The sequence below is a fragment of the Anas platyrhynchos genome, chromosome 15, assembly GCF_047663525.1.
Source record: "Anas platyrhynchos isolate ZD024472 breed Pekin duck chromosome 15, IASCAAS_PekinDuck_T2T, whole genome shotgun sequence".
In the NCBI taxonomy this organism is placed as follows: domain Eukaryota; kingdom Metazoa; phylum Chordata; class Aves; order Anseriformes; family Anatidae; genus Anas; species Anas platyrhynchos.
Window position 1 is genome coordinate 16907867 of NC_092601.1, and position 12283 is coordinate 16920149.

At 54.7% G+C, this 12283-nt stretch overlaps 2 protein-coding genes across 4 annotated transcripts in view; one reads left to right on the forward strand and one right to left on the reverse strand.

The window, feature by feature from the left end:
• The window catches only part of USP22 (ubiquitin specific peptidase 22), a 98992-nt gene extending 97899 nt beyond the window's left edge, over window positions 1-1093 (forward strand). For both annotated transcript variants that reach the window (XM_027469149.3, XM_027469146.3), the window contains one exon: window positions 482-1093. In XM_027469149.3, the coding sequence (XP_027324950.1) occupies window positions 482-524 (43 nt within the window). In that variant the 3' untranslated portion in view covers window positions 525-1093. The remainder of the gene's footprint in view (window positions 1-481) is intronic.
• Window positions 1094-5142: 4049 nt separating this feature from the next.
• Window positions 5143-11891, reverse strand: TNFRSF13B (TNF receptor superfamily member 13B). 2 transcript variants are annotated; one of them, XM_013099438.4, is made up of 5 exons: window positions 11246-11891; window positions 9454-9594; window positions 8531-8647; window positions 7840-8088; window positions 5143-6575 (listed from the first exon to the last, which is right to left on the reverse strand). In XM_013099438.4, exons 1-5 carry the CDS (start codon window positions 11550-11552, stop codon window positions 6301-6303), a joined length of 1089 nt encoding a protein of 362 aa, XP_012954892.4. In that variant the 5' UTR covers window positions 11553-11891; the 3' UTR covers window positions 5143-6300. The 2 variants fall into 2 exon arrangements, with proteins under 2 accessions (XP_012954892.4, XP_071879950.1); XM_072023849.1 differs by having other exon boundaries at window positions 7840-8091; window positions 11246-11884.
• Window positions 11892-12283: the final 392 nt, after the last annotated feature.

Below are 12283 nucleotides of genomic sequence, written 5' to 3' on the forward strand. Positions count from 1 at the left end.
CGAGTTTTCACCCATGTGCCTGGTTCTTCATTTTGTTCTGTCAGTAAATGGCAGGCAGTTTGCAGTAATCCTAAATGTCTGATGCTGTGGTCATACGAGTCTAAAGCAACAGTTGCATCCTGAAGCCACCACGGTTATGTTTTGTGTCATGGTTGTGTTAAACGGATGCTGCCTGTCTGGACATCAACACAGCCCAATCTTGCAGAGCTTCCAGGTTCTAAGTAGGTTGTACAACAAGAGGGGTTTGACTGCTTGATGGACAAATGTTCCGTTTCCTGAGTTACTGGTAAAATTATTTCAGTTGGCTTCCCTCCTTCTCTTCCATGGTTACTGTGGGGAGCTGGCGTGTCCCTGGACTTGCTTCAAATTGAAAAGAAAAACAAAATTAATAGTCCTCATTTTTCACAATTGCATCAATGGAAATACTAATCTGCTATGATGCACAGCAGAAAGCTGAAACTGTACCTCTGCTTTCTTGCAGATATTTGCTGTTCTATCACAAACAGTTCCTGGAGTATGAATAGCCTTATCCAGCAGCTTGTCAGATATAAACAAGGAAGAAAATAAGCAAGCCTTCTGAATCGACACACAAACCTACCTGAAATGAAAAGACCCATTAAAAAACAACTAGCACTGAGCTGTAACAGGACCTACTTGACACTGGCTCAAAGCCTGGCGGAGTAAGAAATGAACAATGTCCAACGTGTATGCAGTCCCGCAAGGACAGAAAGGGGGAAAAAGGAGGCTACAGTCAGTCACTTAACAGAGGAAATATAAAATGAAAGGAATGCTCTGGGTGGGGGAAATGGGAGCAGAGGAGTCCAGGCACTGGTACATCTCCTATGTTCCTCCAAAATGTGTGTGGGAAGGCAAGGGGGTGTACCCTCATCTCCATAAAGCATCTTCTCCATTGGTGCTTCAGCTCCAACGACCAATCATATAACAGTTAAAATTAAAAATCCAAGCCCATTTTTTATGCATATGGGTCTGAAAGCAGTAGAGTGGAGGAGGATGGGATGACACAACTAAAGGACTTTGCAAGTATCTTTTTATTTGTGAATTTTAGTTATTAAATAAATACAGTATGAAACTATTAGGCTCTTTTTTTTTCCAACAAATAAAAGAAATCCTGGATTGTGGAACTGAAGCTACAGTACAGACAGGTTTTCAAGCATGCCTGCTTGCACAGGTAATGTTCAATGCCATCGGACTGCTCGTCAAAAGCATCAGCACAGATTCTTTTCTGTTTTGAGCCCTTTTTTTGTTTTCTATAAATAGCTATTTTCTTAATTTTTTTTCCTTTATTCCCTTTTTTCACGAGAATGAGATTCATTAATGCAACCATCAGTAAAAATGAATGAATTGGCGTGTTTATACTGTAAGAGTGGTCTTGGTTCTTTTTTTAAATCTTGTGAATAAGTTCGAATTTCTCAGAATTGCTTGTTTTGTTGTTGCTGGTTTGGGTTGTTGTTTATTTTTTCCCCCCTGTTGCCTTCCAAAGGCATATAGAGCTGATACTTGAAAGAACCTCGGTATTGAAAAATATACCATCTGTTAGAAACGGTTGCTGCTGGGGGCAGCATTGAGCGATAGATCTGCTGCTATTGAGCACTTCTGCAGTGCACTAGGTTTTTAAGTAAACAACACATTTTCCTGGTATGTGCTAGGCTGGTATTGGTTCCTTGTACCCTCCCACATGTATTAACTCCTCACATACTCTCCTTCTCTTTGCAGCCTCCGTATCCGTGTCCTTACCCTACAGCAGCTGGTGCACCAGCTTGCTTTTGCTTTGTCACAAACGCAGTTTTGTTCCCGTTTCTCTCCCTTCGTCGCTGTCTTTTAAAGCAGCTCGTTGGCCTGCCTGGATACCAGCAGTAGCTGCTCGTGTGCTCTGTCTTGCTCCCAGGAGGCTGGGCTGTGGATTGAATTGCAGCCCATGAGAGAAACCATTCAGAACACAGAGCTTAAAAGAGCAAAAAATAACTTTGCTCTCCCTTAAGGAGCCTGGAGAGAGCCATGTGTTGAGTTAGGCACTATGTAAACTGGCCTAAGGGCCACACCAAAAAGGTCACTGAGCTCTGGATGTGTACCCAAACAGCTGATCCTTGACTTCAACAGCACTTAAAAACATGGATGGGGCCTGTCTTTTAAATCAGTATTGCAGAAATAGGTACGGGCCATCTCTAACCTGTCTGAGAGACAGATAGAAAGCAGTCTGTGTAATGACAGAAATGAGAGGAAAATAAGTGAAGCCTGGCTTTGTTTGTTTTTTAAATGAGCGTCTTACAAGAGATGCTACACAAAAGGGTGGTGGAATTGCATTTGATTTGTAGGCAAGCTGGAGAGTACAAGGTGGTTTTGTGCATCAGGAGATCTCTGTGACAGTTTGCAACTAGGAGGGAAGAAGAACCGACTAATTGAAGCTCCTTGAATACCAAATCAGACACAGAAAACGTACCGCACAGTGTGCGAGTTACCTAGGCAGCGCGGTTTCTGCAGAAGCGAGAGCGTACTCTGGTTTCATAACCTGTCTTTCCCTATCGTCATGCTTGAAATAATTTTCAGTTGTAATTGGGTACTGCAAAATTTAACCTGAGTGTTCTTGTCGCAAATGAAACGCTGCTGGAGAAATGCGGATGAATGGCACACCCTGCAGGAAAGGGTGGGGGGGGGCCCTCCTCTCCCTCCCGGAATTGGGCACAGCATCGTGCAGATGCTTGACAACGCTTTCTGCTACCTTTTAATAATGCAGCAAGCTTGCAGAGGAAGACGAGAATCAGCCTTTCATTATTCCCATGGCTGCTGCAGCCCGCGTCGCCGCCGCCTCGCCCCGATGCTGGAGGAGCAGTGCCACCGCGCGGCAGCTGGGCTGGTGCTGCGGGGCCGCCGCCGCTTTGTGATGCTGAGCTCGGAGCCTTTGGCTGCTGGTCTCCAGCTGGAGCCTGAACAAGTGAATTCTGTTCTCCGCCAGCACGCGCTTGGCCACCGGAGCTAACGCGGTCTGTTTTGTTAATCCTTCAGCAATGAACTGTTTAGGGACAAGGCCAGCCACATAAATCAGCCTTATTTATTTTCTTTCCCCCCCCCTCCACACACACACACACCCCTCTCGAGCTGGTGAAGAGGGCTGCGCTCTGTGCAACTGCACCAGCACGGCTGGTTTTCAGTGGGAGACGGAGAGCAAGGCAGATTTCAGTGCTTTAGTTTGGGCTTTTAAAGCAGAATTCCTGGTGTATTAAAAGCTCTTCTTTCTCCCTAAATTATACCAGGCAGGTTTCTATTTCCAGCAACAGTAAATCAGCACAGGTTGATAGAGAAGCAGAGAACACTTTCCCTCTCCCTATAAAAATGGAAGGACAGCTGCTCTCACACAAACAGCGCTGCCCCTCGTTATGTTTTTCCCCAAACGCAGCCCTTCTCTTTCCCTTCATCTGCCGAGGAGCTCAGGCACGAGGTTTATCCCCTGCAGAGCTGGGAGGCTGCTCTTTGCAGAACTCAGCGTCACCTTCAGGAAGATGCAGAAGTCCTCGCAGAGCAGTGAGACGCTGACGAAGGACTGATGGAGTTGTGCCTCCCTGGTGTGCTAGCAGACGGCAGCGAGAGGCAATTGCTGCAGTGCTTCAGCTGCTGACCCTGCTCGTGCCGGGGAGCAGTTTGGGGCTGACGGGTTTATTTTGAAGCATGATTTTTTATTGGCGCGGCTTGCTCTGTTACAGGGAAGCATCGGGAGAAATGACTGAAACCAAAGCCTGGTACCAGGATGCGGGTTGGTACCGGAGCGTACCCTGGGGTTGTACACCAGCGCCGAACTGCGTGCAGCACAAAACCAGCCCGAAGGTGGCTGTCGGTGTCGTACCTTCTCATCGCAGCCCCTGGACTGGGGAGAAAGCTTTGGTTGAGGCTGGTGCCTAATGAAAACCTGAGCAAAAGCAGGAAAGTTGGAAGCAGCTTAAGCCCCCCTGTGGATGCTCGGGCTTGAAGTCAGTGCCCTTAATTACCGAAAGTATTTGTCCCAGGTAGTGACTGCTATTCAGAGGGATCTCTCTAAGCATGCTCTGTCAGAGCTGTTGGCCAGTGACTTCAAATGTGATAGCAAACCCGCTGATTTCTCTTAATTCCCCAGCACATATCTTGGAGCCTGTGTGTTACTGCTGATCTGACCTCTGTGACGCTCAGTGTTACCTTTTCTTCTCCGTGCTGATAACAGTATTTACCTTCCCAGAAGGAGAGGAGACCACGCCTGACTGAACCGAACGCTCCCCTCTCGCTTATCAGGGCTCGAAGGAGGGACCTGGCGTCTGATGGGTGTTTTCCCCCAGTTTCTAGGACCCAAACTGCAGGGTGCTGCTTCCCCTGTGTATTGCAGCGAGTATTTTAGGAGACCAGGGAGCACTTGCCAGCAGTAAGCAGCAGCCGGGGCTGCATGGAGGCGAGGGGGACAGGACCAGCCCCACACGGGCTCTGCCCCCCATGGGCAGCCAGAGCCAGGCAGGGTGAGCTCTTGTGGCAGCTCGCATAAAAGCTTTCCTAAAGCCTTGGTTTGAATAATTGATGCTTCCTCAGCCTCGAGAGATGCTCTAATTGCAAAACTGGTTCGCGTGTTCAGGTTTATTGTTTGTTTGTTTTAAATCGGGTGCTGGCTCCTCACACAAGCAGTGTGGGAGGGTTCCCGTTACATGGTAGGTACCTGTCCCCTGAGGTGACACCTGAGCAGGGCTGAAGCTGCCTGTCCCCTCGGTGTTGGGGTCAGGCAGTGCGAGGTGACACTGCGCCTGCTCACAGGTGTCCTCCTGGAGTCCCCGGCCTTGCTGGGAAGTGTTTGGGGTGGTGGGGACATGGGGTAGGTGGAAATGTGCAGGAGCTGCCCCATGGTGAGTGCAAAGCCCCTTCATCGGCCGAGCCTGAGAGGGGGAGGCTCTGGGAGACAAAATCAAGGAAAGGAAAAGAAAGCCTGGAGAGAGGGAGGAGGATGAGAGGGTGGGGAGCCTCACATGGCCTCAGATACCATGGCCTGTGCTTTACTATCACCAGTTCATGCATCTGTTGCCCCTTCCCCGTGTATTCTCTCAAGTTTAAAGGCCTAGTCTGAGAAACTTTTGGTAATGATCTCCTATCGGGAGGGATTTTTCACCAAGCAAAACATTCCTACGCTCTCCTTTAATGAGAATGAGAGAACTTGACGTTACATGTTGAAACTCACATTTTTCCATAGTAGCTTTCAAATACAGGTCAGACAAAAACCTTTCCTCAAATCAGCCACGCCACAGCCCGGCACTTTTACCAGCTGTTTCAGGTAATCCAGACCAGGAGTACATCAAAGCATCAAGTCTTCCAGAAAGTTCTCAGCTTTGGATGATTTTTCACATCTAAACCCAGTCCCGTCGGTGATTTTGGTGCCTCCGGAGCAATTTGTGCACTACCGTATCCAGTCAAAAGGCAAAGCCTCACCGCCCCGTGTCCTTTCCTCCCCTCAAAGCAGTGTTGAAAGCTGCCTGTGGAGCTCATGTACTGTGAATACTCTTGCTGTAAAAGAACTTTGTTGAAGTCAGAAAACGTGCCCCACCTAGGAGCATGGCAGTGGCACTCGATGGTCATCATGTCTGTGTGGAACATCCTGGGAGGCTGGAGTAGGCCAGGCCGCAGCTTTGTCTGAAAGGCCCGAGATGCTTTAAAACACTTCAAACTGATTCTTTGGAAAACTCCCCATAGTCCTGAGGAGAGGAGACCTCTTGGTGAAGGAGGCAGGCACCCAGGGGCGATGGATCGAGGTCAGGCTGCTGTCACACCTGGCGAATTCTCGAGATGGCACCTGGCACCACCACTTCATCCACTTTCTGTCCATCGAGTGCGTCCCACATGAGCACAGCTCTGCTCGGAAGCCACTTGTGGTGCAAGACAGAGTTTTAAAATGGGGAAAGGCGGGGGCCTGGCGCTTGCCACAGGCTGCTCCTGGCCAGGCATCGGCACACTTCGTAGACGCAAAGTGATGCTGATGAGGGAACCAGGCTGAGAAGCCCACACGGGCCTCCGGTCCCAAGGGCCAGGAAGCATGGAGGTGTCTGTGGAGGTCAGGTTGGAGCATGGAGGCACGGCTGAACGGGGAGCAACATCCATCACTGGAACAAGGAGAGTTTGGGTTTCCAAGAAGAGAAAGGCACTGTCCGTGACCCACAGCCCCTGAGCTGTGTCCACCTGCCCTGGCAGGAGCTGGGGCTTGGGATCAGAGGGAGAAGCAGCTGTGTTTTGGGGGCAGGAGGGACAGCCCTCCTTTCTGAGCCCGTGCAGGAGTGTTCACCGCGGTCACGCCATGGGCGTCTTCTCTTGCGAAGGAGAGCAAATGATCTTAAAATGGCCGTCGTCAGGGCTGGGAATCGCCCCGGCACTTCCCGTGCTGCACACCCTGCTGTGAGCGGCCGCAGCCCTCTCCCCCGGGGGGCAGGAGGGGCTGTGGTGCCCTTTGCTCTCCTGTACAGCCGAGCCGTGTCCGGGGAAGCAGAAGCCGCAGGTTTCCACTGGCTCGGGGACCTTGCTGCCGGTGGAACCATCACCAACGCTGCCCGCTTCCACCAGGCGATCTGCAAATGAACTTTGTGGGTTAGCCTGAGGTGTTGAGGAGCAGCTTTTACCCAGGAAAGGCTCTGCAGTGCTGCCCTGAGGCCTGCAGGGAGGCAGTGCTGGAGCCCCCCTCCCACCATGTCATGCCCCCATGTCATGCCCGCAGCGTGGCCTGCAGCACACAGCCCGTCCTGTGAATGGGGCAGTGCCTCGAGCAGGCAGGCCGGAGCTTTAGCACTGAAGTAATTTTAATATTTATAGCACCGCGTGTAAATTGTCTTGTCATGAAGTGCTCGTTTTGTAGCAGACATGAATGAAACGGTGCGGCGCCGTGCAAGGTGCAGGGGCTGCAGCAGGGCAGGCTGAAGGGCCACGTAATGCTCTGTGGGCTGTCAGAGGGCTCTGCTCCATCAGCTGAGGTCTGATAAGCACGGCTAGGCCGGGGCTACGAAGAAGCATGCAGTAAATCGCTTTGAACCTGTCAGCCTCCCTCAGAAGCCAGCGCCCAGTGCCAGTGTCCTGGGACGGAGCCAACAGTGCCTCAAATTGCAGCGCTGCTGGGGACTGAGCCCAGCTGGAGCAGCGCCTCGTGTGCTCTTCCTGATTTTCCTCATCCAGCTCTTCAGGTACGTAAACTAATGTCTGTCTACATAAATAAGTATGTAATATATATATATTTTTAAGAGAAGGCAGGGGAGAACAGGAGGGGGGAAAGTCAACGCATCTTTTCTATGTTGCTTTACTCCCCGTTATCCTTTCCCTAGCTTTTCTTCCTACGCCAAAGACTTGTGAAGCCCCCCTGGCTCCAAGGCCAAAACTTTGGGCTTTGATGCTATGCTGCAAGGCAATTCAGCTGCTGGGCTGGGACATTTCAAGGCGGCAAACTCGTGTGACGTGGTCCTGGCCAGGTAGCCGTCAGCCCCAGAGCAGCCCCGAGTGAATAAACCCAGAGCTGTAATTGCTGTGAAAGCCCCAGATCTTCACAAAGGTGGATTTTGGGGGAAACCAAAGGAAACAGCCACAAAGGTGGCTCCTTGGGAAAACGGGTTGGCTTTTTGCTGTTCCTCCTCATGCTTTGGGGAATCGCTGGTGGGCAGCACAGCTCGCACCCTCTGTTCAGCCCAGCGTGAGTGCCCGAGAAGGGCGATAGGGGAGGAATTGGGGCACAGGGCCCTGGTCCTGCTCTCTTCAGGCTCAGCCTGGGCTGTGCAGCACCTCGCTGGCAGAACCCAAGTGCCAGCCACCCCCAGCTCCCCGTCCCCTCCCGGTGCCCCCAGCACTCACCCTTGGAGGAATCCTCCCTGCGGTGGCAGGTCCCGGTGCCGGCCTGGCAGGATCCCACCTCTCCTTTCCTCCTCAGGTGCGTCCAGCCCAGGACGAGGGAGCAGATGAGGGCGCAGAGGCAGAGCCCCAGCAGCAGGTACACCACCAGCCACGGCTCCTGCTCCGCGCACGCCTTCTGCTCCAGTGCGGCCGCGGGAGGCAGCGCCGTGACCAGGGCGGCCGGCGGAGGGGGGGTGGTGGCCAGGGCACCTGCTGGGGGCCAGGCAGAGACAAAGGAGAGCTTAGACCCCCCCCCGGCACACAGCTCACCCTTGTTGACTTTTTGATAGGGGCAGGGTGCTGCTAAGGGCACTCATGTGCTCCGCTTGGGAAGGAGCTGAAAGCAGCACTGCAGCTCCTCCGTTTGGTTGTGTTTTTTTATGGCTAATGGAGGAGATCTGCCCTCCCTCCCCATTTCTCCAGCACCCACATCTCAACCCCAAGCTGGGACTGGTTGATCTGAGGCAAAAAGAGCCCATCCCTTCCCTCACCCCCTCCCCAAGGCCGTGCACCAAGCCCTGGGATCAGAGAGCAGGGTTTGCTGCCTCTTCCCTAGCTTCCACCCCATAACCCGGCTCCTCTTTTAGCCCAGCCCCATGTGGGACCCTGCCCCACAGCCCCCCGCTCCCCCTGCCCTCACACACAGCCTTACATCCGCAGGAGGGGTCGCACTGCTTGGGGTGCTGCCCGCAGACCGTGGCACAGTTGATGCATTTTTTCAGGAGCTTGTCGTAGTAGAAGCCGGCTTTCCTGTTGCAAACCATGGACTCTGTGGGAAGGCAGGGAAAGGAACGGGGCTCGTCCTGAGCACGTCCTTGACCTGAGCACGTCCTTCTGCCCGCACGGCTCCTCCTGCCTCCCCGTCACCTGAGCAGGAGGCTCCCAGCCTGGGGCCCTCCCTGCTGGGGTTCACGCGGGGACGAGCCCACGGCCGCTTGGAACAAGTGCACAGCTCCCATGGGTGCAGGGTGAGATCTGTTTGATGCTGTTGGAAGCGTTGAAAACATCTCTGGGGCTGGCAGGTGGAGGTTTTCAGCCAGATGATGAATATTGGGGAAGGGGACGGGGTGCAGCCGTGCCTGCCCATGGCAGCGAGCTCCTGGTGCTGCTCTTACAGCTCCCGGCCTCTGGGGCTTGCGTGGCTTTTTGGGGCACACCAAAACCTGCCTGAGCATGGGCTTGGGGCCGTGGGGACAGCATCTCCCACCCTCAGCCCCCTCGGAGATGTGACACCTCGCTGTGTGCAGGCTTCAGCTGCGCTGCGCCTCTGCTCAGCAGCACCCAGCCTCGGTGCCTGCCACAGCACGGGGATCACATTCTGCTTGAGGTTGTCATTACCCACATTAGCAGGGCCTGATATGTCCCTCCTGAGGGCAGGGTGCCACAGATGAGGCCTAACTCTATTAATACAGCTCCGGGAAGGCTCCCTAGGATCCCAGGAAGGAGCAGTGCAGAGGTGTGGACAACTTGATCCCGGTCAACGCAGTCACATCCCTCAGTGCTTTGGGCTTGAAGGTAAGCCGAGCTGTCCCAGAGCCTGCCCCGTGGGTCCTCCCAGAGCCTTTCCCCACTCACCACACAGGGCAGCACACCTCCTCACCGCGGACCGGCCGCATATGAGGCTGCAGGGGATGCACTGGCAGACGAGGGCGTCCCAGTACTGCTGGTCGGTGCAGTTGTTCATGGCATCACAGCCCAGGGGCGTCCCATCCATGGCTGCAGAACGGGAGGAAAGCGGCTATGGGGCAGGTGGTGCTGCCGGGGACCCTGCCCTGGGGACCCCCGTGCAGGGGGACGCCTGCTGTGCCTCAGGCTTGGGTTAAAAGCATGCAGAAAAATCAGCTTCAGGCTTAGCAAGCACTTCAGCACAGGACGTCCTCGTGGGGGTTATAATCTGGGCCCTGGGGACATGCAGGGTGAGCACCCTGGTCCCTGCCTGGCCCCTCGCTGTGCCCCGAGGGCGTGGGGATGTGTGAAACTGCCTGCAGCAATAAGGGCAGGGACCTGCTCCTGCCTTTACATCTTTTACCAAAAGGAACAGAAACGCAACCAGAATGACTGCTAGCACCATCTTCTGAAACGATTTGTAAATCTGGAAACTTCTGAGCTCCCCTGTGGCCGAGGGGCAGTTTCTGCCATGCTGTGTGTAATTTCTGACGTCTCTGTTTGGCGTCCTGGCATCATCCCGAAAGCAGGTTTTGATGTGTCACACTCCCCTAGGCAGCAGAAGGAGAGAGGCCTCTCTGGGAGAGCTTTAAGCACCGCTTCCACCAGCACCAGCTGGGACACATGGCACTGGAAGGGATTTTGTCCCCACAAGGAGCCATTCGTCCCATCCTACGTGGCCGCGATGTGCCCCATACCCCTGGGCTGGGGAGAGGGAAGGGGTTTGATGAGGGAGGGGCAGGAGCAAGGCATCGCTTGGAGCCCTGAGCAGCAGCAAAGTCCCGAACAAATTAAAATTTAAAATTTTAGCTTGCTAAAAAGCATTTAGTTGTTAGCAGCCCTTTGCTGACCGAGAGGCTCGTGGGCGACCGCATCCCTCTGCGGAGCGCAGCTGTTTCCTGTGCGGGCGGCCGGTGCCGGTGCCAAGGGGCCCGAAACAATTAAAAACCATCACTGCCCAGCACGGCGCCAGCCTCCACGTGCCTGGAAGCCGCCTCTGGCCTCGGCTGGGGCTGCTGTGATGCTGCCTTTTGAAGCCCAACTCTGATTTTGGTATAGAAATGCCCCTGCGCTCTGATGGGGATCTGTCTCTGTGCCTCTCGTCCTTGGGGGCGCACAGCAATTGGGGGTTTTGTGTGTCGGTCTGTCTGTCCTGCTGCTGCCCAGAGCAGAAATGTCCCTGCTGAGGGGCTGAGAACAGGCTTCCAGCTCTGGCTGTGAGCTGGATCCCACCCGGGGCAGCGTGGGTGAAGCCCTCCCAGCCTCACAAAGTAAAGGATAAATCAGCTCTGCGCAGGGCTGCGGCCCCTCTAGCCCTGCTGTTCAATGAACGCCGCTATGAAATTAAACAATTCCTTTCTCTCGAGCTGGCTGAAGAGGATCCCTGGGGCACAGCGAGGCTCAGACCCATGCTCTCCTCCAATGCTTTTTGGAGACTTTTTGTCCCCAAAGAGAAGACCCCCAGGCAGGGGGGCTCTTTATTTTTTAAGCAAAATTGCTGCCTGGTGGCTGAGCTCCCTGCCCGGGATGCCCCACCACAGCACCCAAACTCCTGAAACCTCCACCCAAAGCGAAGCGACCATTTCATCCCCAAGGAGCCCCTCTGCTCCCTGCTGGCTCTCTGGAAACATCCCCGCAGCCCCAGCACAAGCAAACCCCTTGCCCCCAGCCCCCTTGCAGCCCCTCCGCGGGCACAACTCACGCTTGGCTCTGGCACGGCGGCTACTCCCCCTTGGCTCCTGCCATCGCACTGCGCGCTCCGAGCCCGCGCATTGCTGGGGAGGTTTATTATTAGAGGTAGATTTGATTAATGCCTGGGCCATGCGTTTCCTGGGGCTTCCCCTTATCCCTCCGATGCAAATCGGCCGCTCGCAGCGCGCTGCATTGGTTCCAGGGCTGCCGGGGGAGCGGGGGGCGTGCGGGGAGGGGATGTGCCGGTCCTGGTGGCCACGTTGCAGCAGGGAGAGCTCCCAGCTGGGTGTCTGGCTCTGCAGCACCTGCCCTTTCATCACCCACCACCAGCAGGAGGTTTTCTTCTGCAGAGAAAGCAGCTGCCCTGGGGCAGGAAAGGGTCACTTTTTTTTTCCCAGCTTTGCCAAGAAAAGGAGCAGCTCTGGCGTGGGCACCACAGGTCGCAGCCGGGCTCCGTGCTGCTGGCAGTGGGTGCAGGAAGCCTCAACAACACAGCCCGGGTGGCACGGGGCAAAGGGCCACCACTGCGCTGCTGGCAGCCTCCAGGGATGCAGCTATACAGTTATTTTTAGGGCTCACCTCACCCCGAAAACGGGGCTTTGGGCAGCTGAGCAGGGAAGGAGCGGAGCCGCGGGGCCCCTCGCCGAGCTGGCACGGGAGGGAGCGGGCTGCTGGCACCGAGCCCCAGCCCCGTGTCCCTACAGTGACCCGTGGCACCTCAAAATACAACGAATCAGACTGGGCAGCTACTGGTTTTGCCCCCTTTCCCCTTCTGCATCATCTCCTGGTGGTTTTTCCCCCTTATCCACGTGGCCGGGAAGGTGCGAGGGCACCGCGAGTGCGGTGGGACGGTGACTCAGCTCAGCCCCGGGGACGTTTTCTGCAGAAGCAGCCGGAGGGGGAAGGAAGAAGCAATGCCTGAGACTTTCTATAAACATCAGCAGGGCAGTGTCAAGGTTTTTCCGCTCAGTTAAAAAAACTCCAGCTCCAGCTCTGTACTCGCCACGGTGTCACTCTGTCACTCACCCCACCATGGCAGCCCCAGGGG